The 21413-nt window shown below is 36.8% G+C and overlaps 1 protein-coding gene across 1 annotated transcript; it reads right to left on the bottom strand.

Moving 5' to 3' along the window:
• Positions 1–17512: 17512 nt before the first annotated feature.
• LOC120173991 lies at positions 17513–18238 on the bottom strand. The gene has a single exon (XM_039180998.1). It carries the CDS (start codon positions 18236–18238, stop codon positions 17513–17515), a length of 726 nt encoding a protein of 241 aa, XP_039036929.1.
• Between the last annotated feature and the right edge of the window lie 3175 nt (positions 18239–21413).

Below are 21413 nucleotides of genomic sequence, written 5' to 3'. Positions count from 1 at the left end.
AACCCATTCATGAATAAAAATAGGTAATTTCCAATAGCGTTTTCCACCAGGGTGTATATGTGTGGCAAAGGAAAATTATATTTTGGGCTCGCTCTATTAAGATCTCTATAGTCAATGTACATGCAAATTTTCTCATCCTTTTTGGTACCGGGATAATATTTTCCACCCGCTCAGGATACTTGGCTACTTTAAGGAATCCAACATCGAATTGATTCTTTACTTCTTTAATTTTTATTAACATTTTGGGTCTCATCCTTCTGAGCTATTGTTGTATGGATTTACATTTCAGCTTTATCGATAATATATGCACCACCAACTCAATATCTAAACCTGGAATGTTCTCATATGACCAAGAAAACACGTCTTTATACTCTTGAAGCAGTTTAATCAAGCTCAGTTGTCCCTCAGCAGATAGGGTGGTGCCAGTCTTTACTTTTTTCTTATTTTCATCTGACCCCAGATTCAAAATTTCAATGGGCTATTCATGAGGTGGAATCTGTTTATCTTCCCTCTCCACCATTTTTAGCAGTTCAGAAGGTAAGTTACATTCCTTATCATTATCATAACCCTCGATTTCCCCTTGACATATTGGCAGCTCAAAATCTAACTTTGGGTCAGAGTCATCAATATTCATATTATTGATAACTGAGGTCTTGAAAGAATAACGAATGAGAGGATATATATATATACATATACATATACAGGATAATCTATCCCATATCAAAATAGAATGAAATAATATACACATAATAAATAAAGAATGAAAAAAATATGCACGAGAGAATGCCAATTTATGAATTAATAAGAATGCATCTTTCATTGAATATTTAAAAACAAGTAGATAAACCCTTTACAAAATATCACCTATTGCCACGGGTTTTAGATAATAGGAAAAGTTTTTGTGCATTACTCTTAATTTATTTTTTAAACTATAGGTAATTCCTCTACAGTCCAATTGTTTAGCACAAAGCCTGGCGGCATAGGATAGATGCCTACAACTCTTCCTTTTTCAGCCTCATCATCTGATATCATATTAATGCCCATATCTCCCAAGGCATTCTCGACAATTGGTTCATTAGCTCACTGGTCTCCCTGAAACATGTGGCCTCTAGACATGAAAATGTCACACAGTGGCAGAAAAGTCATAGGCTCCCACTTAATATCATCTCTGGCTAACCATGCTCTCCTCTTATCCTGGCTCTTATGAACACCTTTTAACTTCTCTTTTAAGGTCGGGGTATACCCATGCCAAAGTGATCTCTTTTGATGGTGGTAAAAACTAGATTAGCATATCCCTGTAGGCGGTTCTCTAGCCCTTTTTCCAGCCTTCGCTCCCCTTCCCAAAGTCATTTTTAGTTTCATTATGGTACAGTTGGACAACCTAGGCTTTGATATATTCTTCCCCTCAGCCATGAAAGTGGCATTAAGAAATTCCAAGGATCTAAAAGAACATTCAACAGCCTCTTCCTCCACTTCAACATATGGAGCGGTAGCAGACACAGAAGCAATGATGTCTTCCTCAGCATTAATGCATACCATTTTTCTCTCAATTATGAACATAGGCTTCTGGTGCAGTGTGGATGGAACGGCTCCTGCCTGGTGAACCGAAGGCCTTCTAATAGAAAATTGTAGGTCGGCAGAGTGTCCATGACAAGGAACTTGACCTCGTACATAGATGGGCTTATGGTCAAAACAATATCGATCTTCCCTATATCTCTCTTTTTGTTTCTTCAAAAGCTCGAATTATGCTCTGACAATTCCTCATGTGTGTACTATCAATTGGTAATTTCTTCAGGGTCACTAATGAAATTACATTCAGCACAAAGCCGTTGTTGATCGGTTGGAAATATATATGCTTACGCAAGCAATTCTATTCAAGTATACACAATTGAATCAAGTAATATAGGGTAAGTGAGTTATCATCTCCTCGGGGATTGGTCGGTCCTTTTTAAGTTTCACCACAACTAGAACTAGTTGTCACAAGCTAATTCCTGTAATCTTGTCAAACTAGAAAACTATTAGTAATAAAGCAAAACAAGAAAATATTGTAAAGTATGATTGTAAAAAGTTTGGCCGAGAAAAAATAAATATGCAAAACTATCGAATTAAAATAAATAAAATAAAGGCAAACGTTGATTCAAATATATTCAAAACAACCTCACATATTCAGACTTTTCACAGATACTTATGCTAATCTTTTGTTATGACAATCAATTATTCTAAGTCTAGAATGAATTGTTATGACATGCTTAAGCTACTTGACAGGATTACTAAGTATTCTTAGGCGGTTGTTATGGCAATACTAACTCATCGTTAACTATAACCCATTGTTTGTAAGATTGTTGTTGTAGTAATACCTCTCAACATAAACTCTAATCGTTGTATATCCTACTCTAGCGTCTATACCTTTTAGTCGATTAAAACCCTATCCTTATCTCTAAGGTATACAAGTTAGAACATCACCATCCTGGATCTATTCCATTGTTCACGTAGATCTATCTTAATTCTCTCAAATCTAAGAATAAATATCTAGACAACCGGTAATCTCTCGATGCTCTTACATTTTCAAGATATATTTCACCCAGACCCCAGGTAATCTCTCGAAGCTCTTATAGTGTCTAGGCAAAATAATTAAACAATGAACAAAATAGTCATGAGAAAAATTATAATTCATCATTCATAAAGCAAAAAATAATTGTTTAGGCAAAAAAAAAGACTAACACCAAGTAAAGCAGTTCATGGTGTTATCAAGAAGTCTACCAAAGTATCATCGTTTTAATATAACCCCAAACAACATAAAGAAATTAAAAACTAAGAAAGAACAACTCCCAAAATCGGGGCCTCTGTCATGACATCTCTGATCAACACACGCCTACCCTAGTGCCCAGCCTCTCTCGAGGCTTGAATGCAACTCTGCTACAGCCAGGCTATGGAGGACACCAAGGACGATCGGTTGGAAAACAGCGGGGAAGCACTACAGTTGCTCGCTCACGCTTCAGTTAAAGCTCTCTTTATTCCTTGCCTCCTTTTTGGCAGCTATGGCTGGGTATTTATAAAGGGAAATCTCCTAGGGTTTTGCGTAAGTGAAGATTCCCTAAATACCCATTATTCTCTTGTCCAGGCTAAAAAAGGAAAGGTGGCTGGTTGTTGTAAGAATCTTGAGGGCTTGCTTGCACGTGAGGGTAGTTGTACAGTTGGCATGTGACATAGGCAATTTCTTTATATCCGCTTCATACTTTACAAGATAAATATTTCCTTGGCGAGATAAATATGTTCCTCACTGTCTTTATCTTCTCTATTCTACTGGCCCTTGCAAAATACTTTTCGCGAATGAAATGTTCTTGTTTAGGAAATTTCCTGCACATACACAAACCACACAGGGCCTTTCTCCTTGGCAGCATCAGTCAAACCAAATAAATTTTTTCGAAGTATAACTTATCCACCACAAGAAAATATAACCTAAATGCAACTAAATGAAACTAATATGATGTGCATAGTTTGTTTAGACGAGCAATAACTTAAGTAAAAATACTAGAAATAGGATCTTTTTATGATGTTATCACACCCCAAACATAAGTGATTGCTTGTCCTCAAGCAATGGACAGTAGCTAGAGAAAAAAAATTAAGATTGTCATGGCAAAATAGTGTTAAGAAAACTATTTGGTTTGAAATTTCAACCCTCAACAAAATTTTAGCCTCAACATTTTCGACTGTCATATCAGTTAAGTACCTTCCCTAGTCAGAATTCCTTGTTATCGTGTGTGCGTGATTGTAATCAATTTATGCATTAAAGTAATTAGAAAACTTCAAGTAAGTGCTTTTGTTTTGTCAAGGCGCCAAAGTATTTGCCAGGCTCAGTTTCCCCTCCTAGTTATTTATAGACTTTTTTTTGGATTCAGCTCATCACACTTACTCTTCCACACTCTAGATGAAAGGGAGAATACCTTCCACCCCCAAGCTAGTAGGGTATGGTCATCATGTGACTACTTTCATTCACTCATATGCCTCGGTAACTCTTAATCTTTATGGAGTTTTTTGGTTATGCCATTAAATAGAGGAGTGTCTCTTTTATTCTTTAAGTTTTAAATATTAGGGAGTTCGACCTTAACCTTAAAATTTTTCGATGTCTTGGCAAGAAGAAAGTTCTTTCCTAAACGTTTTACTGATTACCTTAAGCACAGACAACCTACAATCATGTTTATAATTTTTTTCAAAGAATCAAGCCTAAGGTTGGTTTTCTTCTTTCGGCAATCTTAAAGATATTTCTGGTCTAGGCAATTAAATGATGTATTCATCATCGGGCATTCCTAATCCATTCCAAACAATAGGCTTAACATGCTTAAATCATGACAACCAAAATTTTTAACCGAATATCATCAATTTCTTTTTAATAAAGTGTGCTACAATACCTCCCCCAAACTTGAGGGATATATTGTCCTCAATGCATGAAAAACTAAACTACATGTATCTATATGCAAATGCTAATATAAAAAGAAAAAATTAAAATGCGATCTTACTGTGGTGGTGTGGCTTGACCAGACGCACGCGTTCTGTGTAATTTTGGAGGAGGTAGACTTTGTGACCCCCTAGTTGCGGCTGCAATCATCGAGAAAGTTAGTTGATGGACACTGTCCGCTTCTTGCTTGATACGTCACTTGGTGATCGGGGCTCTTATTGGTGTTTGTTGGTCTTCAGTGGGAGTGGGTTGAGCAGGAACTAGAGTTTGGCTTTGAGTTGTTTCAGGATCTGGCATTACTTGACGGATGAGGGATTGTTCTAGTGCATGCTCGGGTTGAATCAGGGCTGAAGTGAAGTCTTCATCAATAAAGAATTCGGGTGGAATCTCTTGATTTCTTTCGGAAGTAGAGAAGGAGGAGCTGAAGAATTCATCTGTGTCGCCTTGACCTTCCTCTTGTATGGGCAAGACATGAGTGGCCAGTGGAGGAACGTCTGTGGGTACCTCTGGGGGAACATTATGTGTCGAGGCATTAAATGTACTGCCGCCAGTAGTGTGTTTCAGGATAACATCGGGGTAGGGCGGCAGATCGTCGTTGGTGATTGGGAATAGCTCCTTGAAAAAGGCATTGAGTAGTGCATCTCGTGCCTTGACATACCCAAAGAAGATCTCTATGTGATTTTCTAAACACTTGATCCTCTCATGAGTTTCTCGCATGTAAGTGACAACTACTACCATTCTAGACACGACAACAGATTTTTCTCCTCTCTCCAGACCTTAATGCGAAGCATTATCATCAAAGCTCTTAATTCTGGCACTTTCTTCTTGGTGATTCCCTCCTTGGATTTGATGAAATCCTCAAATGGTTCTTTGGGGACCTTCTTTTTCCAACACAGAGTAGTTATCAAGTTAGAAAATAAGAGATTACCTTAGTTTCTATTGGTGCATTTGCGGATTTGCTCAAAGATAAGTTCTCCAACATTAATCGCTCACCCATAGATTATCAAATGTAACAGCATCAATCTTTTCCCTAGAACGGTCGTGTTGTGGGAGGTTGGCATTAGCTTGCCTTTGAGAAAGTGAATCCACAACTTCACCACCTGGTTAAGGGCTTGGCAATTGACCCGTTTCCTTGTTGGTGTGTTTCCCTTGAATTTGGCCCACCTTAAACAGAGGTCCTCAAGTACTCCACTATAAGTTTATTGGTCCTCATCAGCCACAAACTTCTTATGATAGTCTTTCACTTTTCCCAACTTGAAATATCGATTAAGTGTTGAAGGGGAAAACTGAATGAGCTTTCCTCTTACATAAACGGTGTGTTGGGATGGGTCTTCGAGATTGGCGTAAAATTTCATGACCATTGCCGGTGCTACGACTTTAGGGTTGTGAGCAAATTTATCCCATTTGTGTTTTCTAACCATATACATCACTTCTGGTCTGAATGGTTCTTCGTATTTTGATGGAAAAACAAAACCATCCTCCAAGTATACTTGTCAATTTTTAGAGGTTCTTGAATCGTTCCTCGGCTTTAGCTGTCTGGAAACGCTTAAAGCTTGGTGTTGAGGCTGGAGTTTTCTTTGATCTTGCCAATGATACTTGCTTAAAGTTTGGGGATGATATGCCATAGCTATCCAATGTCGTACTCCATATCTTTTCAGTGCCTTGGCAATTAATTTGTTGTCAAAGTGTGCGCCTTAATCACTGATGATAACTCGTGGTGTTCCAAAATGTGTGAATATGTTCTTGTGCAAAATTTTCAAGATGATCTTGGAATCATTTTTAGGTGTTGTTATGGCTTCCACCCATTTGGAAACATAGTCTACTGCCAAGAGTATGTATAGATCACCAAAAGATGTGGGAAAGGGTCCCATGAAATCTATCCCCCATACGTCAAAAAGTTCATCCTCCAGAATATTTTTCCATGGCATCTCATGTCTCTTTGATATGTTCCCTATTCGTTGGCATCTATCACATGACTTATAGAATTTGTGCGCAGCTTTGAACAAGGTTGGCCAATAGAACCCAGATTAAAGAACCTTCACCGCTGTTCTCATCCCACCAAAATGTCCTCTATACTGTGATGAGTGACATTGAAGTAGAATTTCTTTGTGCTCTTCTTCTGGGACACATCTTCTGATTACTTGGTCGCCACATTGCTTGAACAATAATGGTTCATCCCAGTAATAATGTTGCACATCATGTCTAAACTTTTTTTGGCTTTGGCTAGATAAATCTGGAGGTACAATACCACTAACAAGAAAGTTGACTATGTCAGCATACCACGGCGCAGCTGTAACACCCATCTCCTGTATACGCTTATGTACACGAGATATGGATGTCACATCACTATAAAATAATGTTTGTCATTTGAAACCCGTATAAATTTGTTTCAAATTGATCAACTATAAAATATGATATTTCTGAAAACAACATACTAAAACTATCACATAATTACATTCCAAAATATTTACCATAATTGAATTACATGCCAACTAAGTTCTTAAATTGAATAAGATTATCATAATATTACTGACGAGTCAACCTTTAATTGATGAAATATGTTGATACTGCTACACTCCTTACGCACTAGTCCTTGCCTCTACCTACGCGTGAAATAAACACACGTTAAGTAATTACTTAGAGAGACACAATATTGTATTTTAACCTTTGAATATACATAAATATTTCACATTTATTTATTTCGCACTAAATTGTATATTCTTTAATTATCCCATATTCCTCCTCATTTAAACCGTATTTCATTCACAATTTTCACAATTCTTTTTCGTATGCCTAACATACTTCTTCCTTTACATTTTTCCTTTCCATTTATATCTTTATTCATTAGTCTTTATTTTCATTGATAGCCTCCATTCATCATTATAATGCACCTATATGCATTTCAATTATGTCATCCTTACATGCCTTTTATACATTATTATACCTTTCATGCATTTGATATTATGTTTACCTTATTCCTTTATAACATCCATTCATACCATTATGCATTGTTGTACAATATATATATATATCATCCCTTCATATAACAATACATTAAAATTTCTTTATTCTCTTACTCAACAGTATTTAACGTTTGTTTAACTGGCATAATTGACACCTTTGTGCCAATTCATAATTAGGCCATTATTCTTTTACTCAACAGTACTTAACCGTTCATCTAACTGGCATAATTGACAATTTTCTGCCAATTGCACAGCTAGGCCATTTTTCATTTACTCAACGGTACATAATCGTTCATCTAACTGGCATAATTGACACATTACTGCCTATTGCACAGCTAGGCCAATTTTCTTTTACTCAACGGTACTTAATCGTTCATCGAACTGGCATAATTGACGTATTTCTTCCAATTACACAGTTAGGCCTTTTGATCTTTTATTTTAGAGCAGTCTTTAGTATAATAATCATTCATCATATCAATTAATCCTTTCCATCATTATACATTCTATGGTTTATTCCCATAATGCCATTGCACTAATACCTCAATTTTACTATAATTTACATGGAGTACTCATCCAATACAATTACAATAATTCACATTCTATTATGAACTTCTGATAATTTCATCTCTCATGGGATCTTTCAATTCAATTCATATTCCATGATTTACATTCTTAATGCTAATATCATCATTTATCAACCATTTCTAAAATCTGTGTGGTTTACCTACTCATTACTAATATAAAACTCTTTTCCTTTTTAAGTAATTCTTATGTTTATACCCATAAATTTCCCATAAAGAAATTCATGGACTTAGTATGAATTCCTTATCCTTTAGCACACAAGGTGCCCAATACAAAAATTCATACACTTAGTATGAATTTCTTATCATGTTAGCACATGAAGTACCCTATATGGAAATTCATACACTTAGTATGAATTTCTTAACATTTTGCACACGAAGTGCCATTTGGTAATCACCATACTTACATTAATCATTTCTACAACTATAACTATTCTAGCATGTACGTACATAATTAAATGCACTCACCTGACTTTCCTTTCTATGTATCCAAAATGTAAATGCTGATTACACCAGTAATTTTCCTTTACCCTTAGTTTTGTTCATCTCCGGAGCTTGGTTTCGATCTACTTAAGCATCCATTAAAACATGTACCATACCCAAATGTTAGTATACTCCTTAACCTTGTACTTTAAGAATATTCAAAATATCATTATCTCAATTTTTATAACAATTTCAACCTAATAGGCGGTTTCAAGCTCAGTAGTATCGATACCACTACCCTGGTACCGATACTTCTATACTATGATACCGATAGCCCTTTTTGGTATCGATACCAATTTTAGGTTCAATGTTACCTAGTATCGATACCCTTACCATGGTATCGATGCTACCCTAATAGGGTATCGATACCCCTTACCGGTATCGATACCCCTTACCGGTATCGATACCAAAATTAGATTCGATGTTTCTTGGTATCGATACTACCTCATTTGTATCAATACTAATTCAATCAATATCAATACTACTCATCTAATTTATCTCATTTTAGCCTATAGTATTGGTATTGTTCTTAGCAGTACTGATACCCTTGCCTAGAATTTCCAATCTTCAACTCGATTTTCATCCCATTGTGGTCAATTCTCGTTATATTTACCCCATACCATGCTATTAAAATCATGTTTAACTATCCATACTAACATTCCTTCATTTAGCCTCTTATAACATCTAAAATCATTCAAGAACATTCAATTATAATAATCAAACCACTTTTTCTAATATGTTCTTTATCCCATCTAATACTTCTAATCTCTCATTTACCCATTTGACAAGTTAAATCTACTAGTAAACATCCATAAACACTCATATTTTAACATAACAATTAAAAACCTATTTTCTTAAATCTCTAATATCTCATCCATAACTTAGTTTTGATCCCATTTAATCATTCCTTAAGCTTCTATTATACTCAATGCTAAAGTCATCCAAAAATGATGGAATAAAACAGTAAATTGAAAACTCACCTTTAGCTATGGATGAGAGTTTTTCCATGGGAAGAGAAAGAAGAATAAGAGGATAACCCTTTTTGGTAACCTATTTTCCCTTTTCTCCTTTCTTTAATACTTCCTAGAAAATGAATAATAAAAAAATTCATTTTCCCCTTAAAGGACCAAAATGCCCTCTTAATTCATCTATGGCTACAATTTAGTTCAAAACACTATTCCAAATCATTTTCTCATCTTTTACCAATTATTCAAATAAATCTTTAAATTTTAATTCTTTTCAATATAGTCCCTGACATAATATTTGGGGTATTACAACAGCCGTGACAAATAAAATTTTCTCATCAGGGAAATCCTCTTGAATATCTTTCATGTCATGATAATTAATTTTTGTTATCTAGTTTAGACAAATGATCTGCTACTTGGTTTTCCGTACCCTTTCTATCATTGACCTCTAAATCAAACTCTTGTAGTAATAATATCCATCTGATTTGCCTAGGTTTTGCAACTTTTTTATTAATCAAATATTTAATGGCATAGTGATCCGTATGCACAATGACTTTAGTTCATATGAGATATGGCCTAAACTTATCGAATGCAAATACTACTGCAAGAAGTTCTTTTTCAGTGGTGGTATAGTTTACTTGTGCATCATTCAGAGTACGACTAGCATATTAGATAACATGAAAAAGTTTACTTTTTCGTTGCCCTAGCACTGCTCCAATTGCGTAATCACTAGCATCGCACTTGAGCTCAAAAGGTTCGTTCCAGTCAGGTGGAACAACAATTGGTGTTGCTGAACATTTTTTCTTCAAATCTATAAAAGCATTTAAACAATCATTATTAAATAAAAATGGTTGATTTTGTTGAAGTAAAAGACACAAGAGTTTTGAGATTTGAGAAAAATCTCTTATGAATCACCTGTAGAAGCCTGTATGTCCAAGGAAACTGTCTATGCCTCTTATGTTGGTGGGTGGAGGTAGGTTTATGATTACTTCCACCTTGGCTCTATCAACTTCAATGCCTTGATAAGAAATTTTATTACCCAACACTATTCCCTCGGTTACCATAAAACGACAATTCTCCCAACTTAGTACTAGGTTGGCTTCTTCACATCGTTTCAATACGTTAGATAAGTTGTCGAGACATTGGTTGAAATTGTCGCCTGAAAAGGAGAAGTCATCTATAAATATTTCCAAGAAATCTTCTACCATGTCAAAAAAATGGTCATCATACATCTTTGAAAGGTAGTTGGATCATTACATAGCCCGAACGACATTCGTCTAAATGCATAGGTACCGTATGGGCATGTGAAAGTAGTTTTCTCTTGATCCTATGGTGTTATGGCTATTTGATTCTATCCTGAATATCCATCAAGGATGTAGTAAAATGCTTTTCCTACTAGCCTATCAAGCATTTGGTCAATAAAAGGAAGGGGAAAGTGGTCTTTCTTTGTTGCTTTATTGTAGTCCATACATATGCGCCAGCCCATGACTGTTCTAGTAGTTAAAAGCTCATCATTTTTGTTTTTGACCACGGTCACTCCACCCTTCTTTGGCACGCACTGCACCGGATTGACCCATGAGCTATCGGATATTAGATAAATCACTCCTGCATCCAGCCATTTTATGATTTCCTTTATGACTACCTTTTTCACGATTGGGTTTAGTCTTCTTAGATGTTCCACTGAAGTGCTATGACTATCTTCTAAGTTGATCTTGTGCATGCATATGGTAAGGCTGATTCCATTCAAGTCTGTCATGGTTCACCATAGAGCCTTTTTGTGCTGTGACAAAACATTTAACAAACTATTCTCATGCTCGGAGGTTGGACTGGCAGAAATTATCACTGGTAAAGTCTCATCACTACCTAAGTAATCATATTTCAAATGCGATGACAAAGTTTTAAGTTCCAATTTGGGTGCATGCTGTAAAGATGATTCTGGAGGGCTAACTTCATAAAAATCTGAGGGTTCGATTTTCATACTTGATCTAGTATGAAGGTAACTAGATTGTTCCTTTGATTCTCCTTCATAACCCGCTTTGGTGTCATTGGCGGGGAACCCATTTAGTGCTTTAGTTAAACATATGTTGTCAAGGCCATAGTTATCAGAACCGTCTTCTGAAAAAATTTTGCCTGGGCCATGATTTTCGTATTGATGCATTATGGACATCAAATCGGGGCACAAAGTGTTGTATTCATCAATCTTTAAAAATTCACCGAGAGTAAGAATTATTTTTCCTCTTCTTCCATTGAGTCCATGTCTCTAATGCATTGGCATTCTTCCGAATCGTCCACATATCTCATGGAGTTGAATACATTGATTGTGACACTTTGTTCTCCTACCCGCATCATGAATTCTCCATTCTCGTAATCAATTAGGATTTATTCAGTAGCCAAAAAGTGTCATCCAAGGATGATAGGTGCGTTTTCATCATCTTCACAATACAACATGAGGAAATCAACTGGAAATACAAATTTGTCCACATTCACAATGACGTCTTCTATTCTACCCTCAAGACGCACATACGACCGTTCAGTTAATTGTAAGATAAATGCAGTTGGGCAAGCATTATATCCTTCTAGTTTTAAAAATATGGACTTTGGTATCAAATTTACGCTCGACCCTAAGTCAACGAGAGATCGCCCTACAAAGTTGTTACCAATTTAGCATGGTATCACGAAACTTCCAGGGTATTTTTATTTTGGTGGGAGTTTGCTTACTGCAGAGCATATTTATGTTGTCGTGGCAATATTTTCTACCTTCAACTTCTTTGTGACAATGTCTTTTAGGAACTTTACATAGGAAGACATCTTCTCAATGGTTTCAAGTAAGGTACGTTGATATACAACTGATCCAAAACATCGACAAATTTCTTGAATTAGATGTCATCATTGTGTTTCTTCAATATTTGAGGAAATGGTGGTGGAGGTCTCACATCATCTGCTGTTGGGGCTGAGGAATTTCTGGCCTTGGCTATAAATTTTCCATTATCAGGTTGAAGATTTTCGGAGCCTTCATCCTTTTCCTTCTCTTCAGACAATTTATCCTATTCCACATCTTAAGCTCGATCTTCTGGGTGTGTAATGCCTTGAAGATAATTGTCCAGCTGTTTTCCCGTAAACCTGTCATTCAGGTTAATTTGTGTTCCACTCCTTAGTGTAAGTACACTGCACTGCTCCTTTTCATGATGTTTAGTGATTTCAGTATCACTGGGGAGATTTGACCCACTTGATTCTCCAATGCTCTTAGGGATGAACTATGGCTTTGTAAAAGAGCAGCTAGGCTTTGCAATAAATTTCCTTGGTTTTTTATTGTTGATAAGTGCTCGTGCATCAGAGCCTTTGTTGAAGCCATGAAATCTTTTGTCGAGTCCATCAATTCCTACAACGAAGCTTCCAAGGAGTTAGCATTGGAATTGGTATTAGAGGAAGAAGTTGTACCTTTAGTATTTTGCCAGGGCATCTGATGATGTTGATTCTAAAAAAGTTGATGTTTCGAGTTACTCTGCTCTGGCCTATTATAATTTCCTGCATGATTGTTGTTGCTCCCTTGATTGCCCCATGAAAAATTTGGATGTTGTCTTCAGCCAAGATTGTATGTATTTGAGTAGGGGTTATTGTTGTTTCGATTATAGTTGCCCACAAAATTGGTAGATTCATGGTTTTCTGGACATTCACTCTCATGTTGGTTGCTGTGACACAATATGCATGCATTACTGGTTGCTTTGACTTCTTTCACCTTATTAGGACGCTGCAAATTTTTCAACATATTAGTTGTGGCAGAAAGTTGAGCTGCTACTGAATCCTTTCCCTTAATTTCATATACTCCAGATGCTTTTCTACCAGTTCCCAGCCTTGTAGTCCGGAATTGATAGTCATTATTTGCTATCCCGTCGAGGATATCAAAGGCTTCATCGGGTGATTTGTCAAGTAAAGTACCATTTGTTGAGGCATCTAACAAATTTTGAGTAGGTGCATCAAATCCGTTGTAAAACATCACGACTTGAGTCAAGTCATGAAATATATGGTTTACACATTTGCGAAGAAGACTTTTATACCTATCCCAACATTCATACATTGATTCATCATCTCCTTGGTGAAAACTTGCAATATCTTTGCGTAACTGTGTATTCATATTGGGTGGATTGTATCTAATTAGGAAACTCTTGCATAAATATGCCCAAGATTCCATTGAGCCTGAATGAACTCCACTGAGCCACGCTTTCGCTCTATCGCATAGGGAATAGGGGAAAAGTTTAAGTTTAAGCACATCTTCATGCACTCCTTGTTGTCGGAATGAATTGCACACTGCAAGGAATGAATAAATATGTTGTCTAGCATCCTCATTAGGTGAACCACCAAATTGACCGATAGTGTTTAGCATGTTGAACATCACCGGTTTAAGCTCAAAATGGGTTGCTTGTATTTCAGGTGCCACGATGCCTGGATTTTGATCGTCAAGAATTGGGTTCAAGTGATCTTGTATTGCTCATGGTCTTGCAACTTCTCACTGAAGATTAATTGCTGCATCAGGATCTGTCTAATCTCCTATATTGTTGCTTGAAATTGTAGCTTGAAATTGTAGCTGATTCATATACTCTCTGGTTCGTTGGTCACGTCGCCTTTATTTGAATGACTGTTCAATTTCAGGGTCGAATAGTTATAATGGTTTACCAGCAGATCTCAGGTTCATGAAATGATAAGTCCTTCAAAAAAAAGAAAATAAGTTAACTAAGTAAATTAAAGGTGACAAGAAAAGCTTGTTATGGCGAAAAATAAAAATTTTGTTAGTTGTCAATCCTCGGCAACGGTGCCAAAAACTTGATCGCTTGGAAATATATATGCTCAGGCAAGCAATTGTATACAAATATACAAAATCGAATCATGTAATATAGGGTAAGTGAGTTACCGTCTCCTCAGGGATTAGTCGGTCCTTTTTAAGTTTTACCACAACAATACTAGTTGTCACAAGCTAATTCCTGAAATCTTGTCAAACTAGAAAACTATTAGTAATAAAGAAAAACAAAATATTGTAAAGTATGATTGTAGAAAAGTTTGGTCGAAACAAAATAAATATGATAACTATCGAATTAAAATAAATAAAGGAAAGGCAAAAGTTGATTAAAATATATTCAAAACAACCTCATATATTCAGACTTTTCAAAGAGCACTTATGCTAATCTTTTGTTATGACAAGAAATTATTCTAAGTCTAAAATGAATTTTTATGACATGCTTAAGCTTCCCGAAAGGATTACTGAGTATTCTTAGAAGGTTGTTATGGAAATACTACTCAGCATTAACTACAATCGTTTGTTTGTCATAAAGTTGTTGTAGTAATACCTCTTAGTGTAATCTGTAATCGTTGTCTATCCTACTCTAGCATCTATCCCTTTTAGTCGATTGAAACCCTCTCCTTATCTCTAAGGTAGACAAGTTAGAACATCACCATCCTGGATCCATTCCATTGTTCACGTAGATCTATCTTAATTTTTTCGAATCTAAGAATCAATATCTAGACGTGTTTCACCTAGACCCTAGGTAATCTCTCAAAGCTCTTACAGTGTCTAGGCAAAATATTTAAACAATGAACAAAACAGTCATGAGAAAAATCATAATTCATCATTCATAAAGTAGAAAACAATTGTTTAGGCAAAATAAATATTAACACCAAGTAAAACAGTTCATGGTTTTATCAAGAAGTCTGCCAAAGTATCATCATTTTAATACAACCCCAAACAACGTAAAGAAAATAAGAACTAAGGAATAACGACTCCCAAAACCGGGGGCTCTGTCGTGACATCTGTGATCAACATCGCGCCTGCCTTGGCGGCCAGCCTCTCTCGAGGCCTTACCGCGGCTCTGCTATAGCCTAGCTATGGAGGACACCAAGGACGATTGGTTGGAAAATGGTGGGGAAGCAATACAGTTGCTCCCTCACGCTTCAATTAAAGCTCTCTTTCTTCCTTGCCTCCTTTTTGGCGGCTGTGGCTGGGTATTTATAAAGGGAAATCTCCTAGGGTTTCGTGTAAGTGAAAATTCCCTAAATACCTGTTATTATCTTGTCTAGGCTAAAAAATGAAATGAGGCTGGTTGTTTTCATAATCTTGAGGGCTTGCTTCCACGTGACGGTAGTCATACAGTTGGCACGTGACATAGGCAATTTTATCATATACGCTTCAGACTTTGCAAGATAAACCTTTCCTTGGTGAGATAAATCTTCTCCTCACTGTCTTTATCTTCTCTATTCCACTGGCCCTTGTGAAATAATTTTTCGCAACTGAAATGTTCTTCGTTAGGAAATTTCCTGTACATACACAATCCACACAAGCCTTTCTCATTGGCAGCATCAGTCAAACCAAATAAATTTCGCCGAAGCAAAAATTATCCACCACAAGCAAATATAACATAAATGCAACTAAATACAACTAATACGATGTGCATACTTTGTTTAGACGAGTAATAACTTAAGTAAACAGACTAGAAATAGAGTCTTTTTATGGAGTTATCAAGTGTCAATTATCACTTGTGATAACACATGCCCCTTGCACCCGAGGATAATATGCATGGCTTTGGGATTACTAATAATCTCAGATGGGATCTCGTCATCAAAGAAAGAGATGAAATTATCGGTTTGGTTATTCGTAACTAGTCGATCTATTTTTTCCACAGTTATATCTCTCGGCACGAAATTATGATTCAAGACTTTCAAAAAAGCATTCTGGTTATTCCACGATTTTATACTCGATATGTTCCAAAAAATTTAAAAAATCCACAGCCTTGCTTTCTGTTACATGCTCATTAATGATCATCTCATCATCTTTCAGCAGTATTTCAACTTTCTTCCTTTTATCGGCGTCAGTTGTCTTCTTGGGTTCCTTGGTCTGATTGGGAGAATAACATCTCCCACTTCTGGTGAAATGGCCTACCTCATCCACTTCTACTTTGGTGGCCTTTGAAGTAGCCACGTTATTCGTCTGGTACACATATCTCTGTGGGACTTGTTTATTATCCTTATAAGGGAATGAAGACAGGGTGTGATCACCACCTTTAGAGTTACTCTCTCTGCCATACAAGTTTTTGGTGTGATTACTAGAGGATAGTTGGCATTGTAAACTCCCTTGGAAGAACCCTCAGATGCACAAATCTCTACTTCTTGTTTTTCAACAACTTCTTGGAAAAATTCTATTCCCTTGTCATCTATCAACCTTTGAACTAAAGCTCGGAACTCAACACAATCTTGTATTCTATGACCCTCACAGTTGTGATATTGACAAGCATGCTTACTCTTGTCCACGCTAAAGGCCAACAAGTCTACCTTGATCATCTGCCCCTATACCTAATACATGGGTGACTTTACCTCACATACTTTGGTTTTAATATTTTTTCCCTTTTCTTCAACAATTGCATTGACCCCTACACCTACATGGTTTGGCAGCAGGTTCTGAGCCACATTTGGTTGCTCAATATCACTAAAGTTGATGGCGTTCCTCTTGCTTAATCTTTGGATAATATGTTTAAAGGTAATTCAATTCTCTATTGAATATCCTGAAGCCCCTGCGCGATATTCGCATTGGGTAAATGTGTTATACCATTTAGGGTAGGGAGACTGCATCGGTGATATATAGTAAGATGACACCACATGCTTATGATATAAGATCTGAAACAATTCATTGTCAGTTATGGGAATCGAGTCAAATTGAAGCCTTTCCCTCTTTTGTCTTGGTTATCTTACCCCTTGTCTGGCAGAGTTCTGTGTGGATAACATTTTGGCTTGAGGTTGAGACATAGTAAAGTTATTGGAGTGATACTTCCTCACATTACTAACTTCATTATTCTTCTTTTTCAATGACGGTTTCCTGTTAGATTCTCATTCGTAAAGTCTTCCATTCTTGATCACCATTTCGATAATCTCTCCTGATGTGACCACATCAGCAAAGCTCTTGGATGAATTTCCTATGAGGTGGCCAGTGAACGGATCTCTCAGAGTGTTTACAAAAAGCATGTTAGTTTTCTCTTCTTCAAGTGGTGGATGAACTTGTACTGACACATTTCTCCACCTCTAAGCTTATTGTCTGAAACTTTCATTAGATTTCTTCCCCATGCTCTGCAACATGATTCGATTAAGCCTTACATCCTTCACATGTTTATAATGCTCTAGGCCAGCTTTAGCCAAATCCTTATAGGATTTAATATGAGCCATGCTCAATCGATTGTACCAACGGATGCTTGATCCTATCAGGCTCTCCTGAAAGTAGTGGATTAGCGGTTGATCATCCCCCACATAACCGATCATTTTTCTATATAACATAGTGATGTGTGCAGAAAGACATCTCGTGCCATCAAATTTTTCAAAATCTAGAACTTTGAACTTGGATGGCAGCACTAAATCAGGAACCAGACTTAGCTCCTTAGCATTGATCCCATACATGCTAGTATCTTCTTTCATAGCTCTTATTTCAGTTTTTAGTTGTTTCCAATTTTCCACTAGTTGTTTCGTCTGCTCTTTCTTTCCCTCCTCGCTGAAATCTGGGACATCTTCAAGATGGTGCGGGTTTACAAAGGTGCCAAGTAAGTTTATGTGTATCTTTCTTGGTCGAGCAGTCGTTGTTTGTTGTGCTATAATATGCAGTGGTGTACAGTTGAGATGATATAAGGGTTCTTCATAGGAACCAACACTAAGAGGCTTTACACCATCAACCCGTGGTTCAAAACCCGGGGGATACACATGGTCTTCGATATTAGCACCGATAATTGGAGACTTTTCGCGACTTGCATTCTTTCCTTGCAACATACTTGCTAGTTTTTCATCATATCATTATGAGCTTTCAACATTTTTTTTCGCACATCTCTTCTTGAGCTTTCCTGAAATTCTGCTGCATTTCGAGCTGAGTCTTCTCAATTTGGGCAATTCTCTCATCCGTTACCATTTCTCAAGTATTGTATGGATGCTTAGAAGTTTCCAGTATTCTGCCATACAATCCTTTTATTAATGAATATGAAAAATATGACTATTAATGAATAAAATGCAATACGGAAAGTAAAATGCAATGTAGTTGCAAAAATGCACGGTATTTATTCTGTAAAGATTATTTAGAATAAATTTTTATATTATAAACGATGTTTAGTTACAAGGCTTAAACATATCATATATAAATCTGAGCTATCTCTCCTAATTACTGCATATCCCCCAATAAATCTAAAATCCTCTGAGCTTCTTCAGTCTCGGGTTCTAATCCTTCGCTCACAGCATCAGCTTCATATGATAAGTCAACCAAGTACTGAGCCACTTCTTCAGCATGTTGCAGATAGCTTGCGATGAGGTCATCCCTTTGCTTAAATCTCCACTGAGTCTGTTTCCAACGATGGCGCCATTGTATAACTCCTTCATAGAGGACTATTGACAGTTCACTTGTCCATCTCTAGAAATCTTGAACCATAGTTTCAAGTTCACTCACACGCTTCTTTAAATTTTTAGCTTTCGTACTATTCAAATTGCCTTCTCGACTTTGGTACCATCGTAAATCTGTCTCTAAACTCAAGACTCTACCCTTCAATTTCTCATTCTAGGCCTGACTCTCTTGCAGATGTTGTTCTAACACAACCTTTTCTCTTGAAAGTAGTGATGTCTATTCTTCTTAAGCTCTTCACTACTTTCCCCAACTTCTCTCTTTAAACTTGCCACTTCCTATTTCCTTTCAGCAGGAGACTTACTTGAGATGGTGGTCATTCGTTGGTATGACAACTGGAGATCATCAAAATCAAATCTGAGTTGTTTTTCTACCTTTTCGATGCGGTCAGCTCGACCCTTTTGGATGTTGATTTCTAAGCTTTTCAGGCACAATTCATCCTCCATTCTCTGTAACGTTTCCTTCCACTGCTTTCTTTTAGCCTCAAAATCATGTCTGACTAGTTCTAGTGGAGATGGTACCACTCTGAAATGTTCTTCCATAGGCTGAGTATTTTCAGGATTGACTATCGAGATATTATCATTAACTCTGTTGCTTCTCCACTCCTCGTATTCCTGTGATAACTTTAAGTCAAATGTAGAGAGATTTACTATACCAGTATGCTTTCAAGCATCAGCAACCCCTTTGACTTTACTTTTGTCCTACTCTCCTTTAAATATGAACTCTGACCTAGATAAATCCCACGTTGCTCGAATAAACTATCTCGACCCATATTACTTGGAAACCAGTAAAGGATCATACCCTACAGAACCCCATATGCATGGCAACAAAACCCAATCTCGTTCTCCACACCTATATAGTATGTCTGAAGAAACGTTCTAAGAAGCATGCCATAATATATCACTGCCTCAGATATCTTTAAAAATGACCATCCATTTCTCTTCAGTGAAACCCCCAAGCCATTCTCGAGAAAAGAAATCCTTCAAAGGTGAAAATACTTTTAAAAACACTCAACTAGGTGTCCTCTCAACTTGTTTGAAGATATTGGGGATTCATACTAGAAATAGCGGTACACACCCTAAAAGCAGCCTTCTACTTATCGTCTACAAGAATTCAAGAACAAAACGTTTCTACCAAGATAACTAGAATTAAATCCACATGTATGTCCAGACTCTCGAGCAAGTCAACCACTGATACATGTATGTGCCCCAGAACCTTCAGGAATATGAATAACCCATAAACACCAAGAGAAAACATGTCAATCTTCTTTCTCCTATCAGGATTACGGTCAATTACTTCTCTCAGAGCTATCCAGGTAATGCACTCAATATCTCCCTTCTTCTTGATGCCTCTTACGACCCACTTTTCACTCATGTCAGTCGTCAAAAGTAGTTTCTTTTTTAAGGAATGAGTATTTAGTCGCTTGGTGTACACCTTGTCTTCTTGGAATCTCGGACACTGAATCAAGGCATGGTACTCCTCTATGGTAGGCGTCATGTCTGCTCGGCCAAAAGTAAAGCAACTATAAGAAGGATTCCAAAACTACGGAATAGCGCTAAACAAATTTCAGTCAATCGGAACATCTAAGAGATCATGTCTGCTCGGCCAAAAGTAAAGCAACTATAAGCAGGATTCCAAAACTGCACAATAGCGCTAAACAAATTTCAGTCAATCGGAACATCTAAGAGATACAAGATGTCACTATAGAGTTGATAAAAAAACTGCTTATCAGATGCTTTCCACTTTCCCCAAATTTCTTTCAGCTCACTCAGGTCATTCTGACGGACATTGATGTGTGTGTACCCAATTAGATCTGACACGTACCCAGGCTGAAAGTTATCTCCATTTGTTAGTTGGGACTGCTCTGGCCATCTCATAATGACTATATTTTCTTCTACCTCTTTTTGAATCCTTCATTCCGTAATACTAGCCTTCTACATGGACATCGATCATGGATCAACACCATTGAATGAATAGTGTAATATAAAAATGGGAACAAAATAAAACAAAAGGACAAGAGAAAAATAGTCAATAATCATAAAGGAATTAATCGGACATAATATAATTTGTCGATAAAAACTTACCCGACATGTTGGATACCCAATTATGCTTTAGCATATCCTACCCAAACAGGATTTCTACCCACATGTTTTGTTTATAGAAAATCCTAACCTCATGCCATCTAGTTCGCATGCTAATTCGAAAAAATAAACCTAACTACATGATCTCTAGTCTGCATACATTTATTCAGAAATTAAAATTACACTACAAAAATTAAAAAACTCAAAAAGGCTTTTCCTTGTGTACTCTCCTCATGGGATTTTTAAGATATGGGTAAGGCTCTATCTGGATTCTAAGCTCACTATATGTTGGGTTCAACACTAAAGTAAGAAGTCCTTGAATTGTCCTTGTCAGTGCCCTTTAGACTGCCAACCCTCAATATTAGCCCATCACAAGCTTTTGGATTTAGTTTAATTTGAGGGTTCATACCTCCTTATCTAATACGAAGGTAAAAACCATCACGAGGACCGTCAGACATGAGCATTATGAGTGATACAC

This window comes from Hibiscus syriacus, unplaced genomic scaffold (assembly GCF_006381635.1).
Source record: "Hibiscus syriacus cultivar Baekdansim isolate YM2019G1 unplaced genomic scaffold, ASM638163v2 tig00111996_pilon, whole genome shotgun sequence".
Lineage (NCBI taxonomy): Eukaryota > Viridiplantae > Streptophyta > Magnoliopsida > Malvales > Malvaceae > Hibiscus > Hibiscus syriacus.
This window is presented reverse-complemented; position numbering and strand designations above follow the sequence as displayed.

Excerpts from the sequence above, each read along its gene's own strand:
- LOC120173991 (XM_039180998.1), bottom strand. The coding sequence starts at position 18,238 with ATGTTGCAAGGAAAGAATGCAAGTCGCGAAAAGTCTCCAATTATCGGT.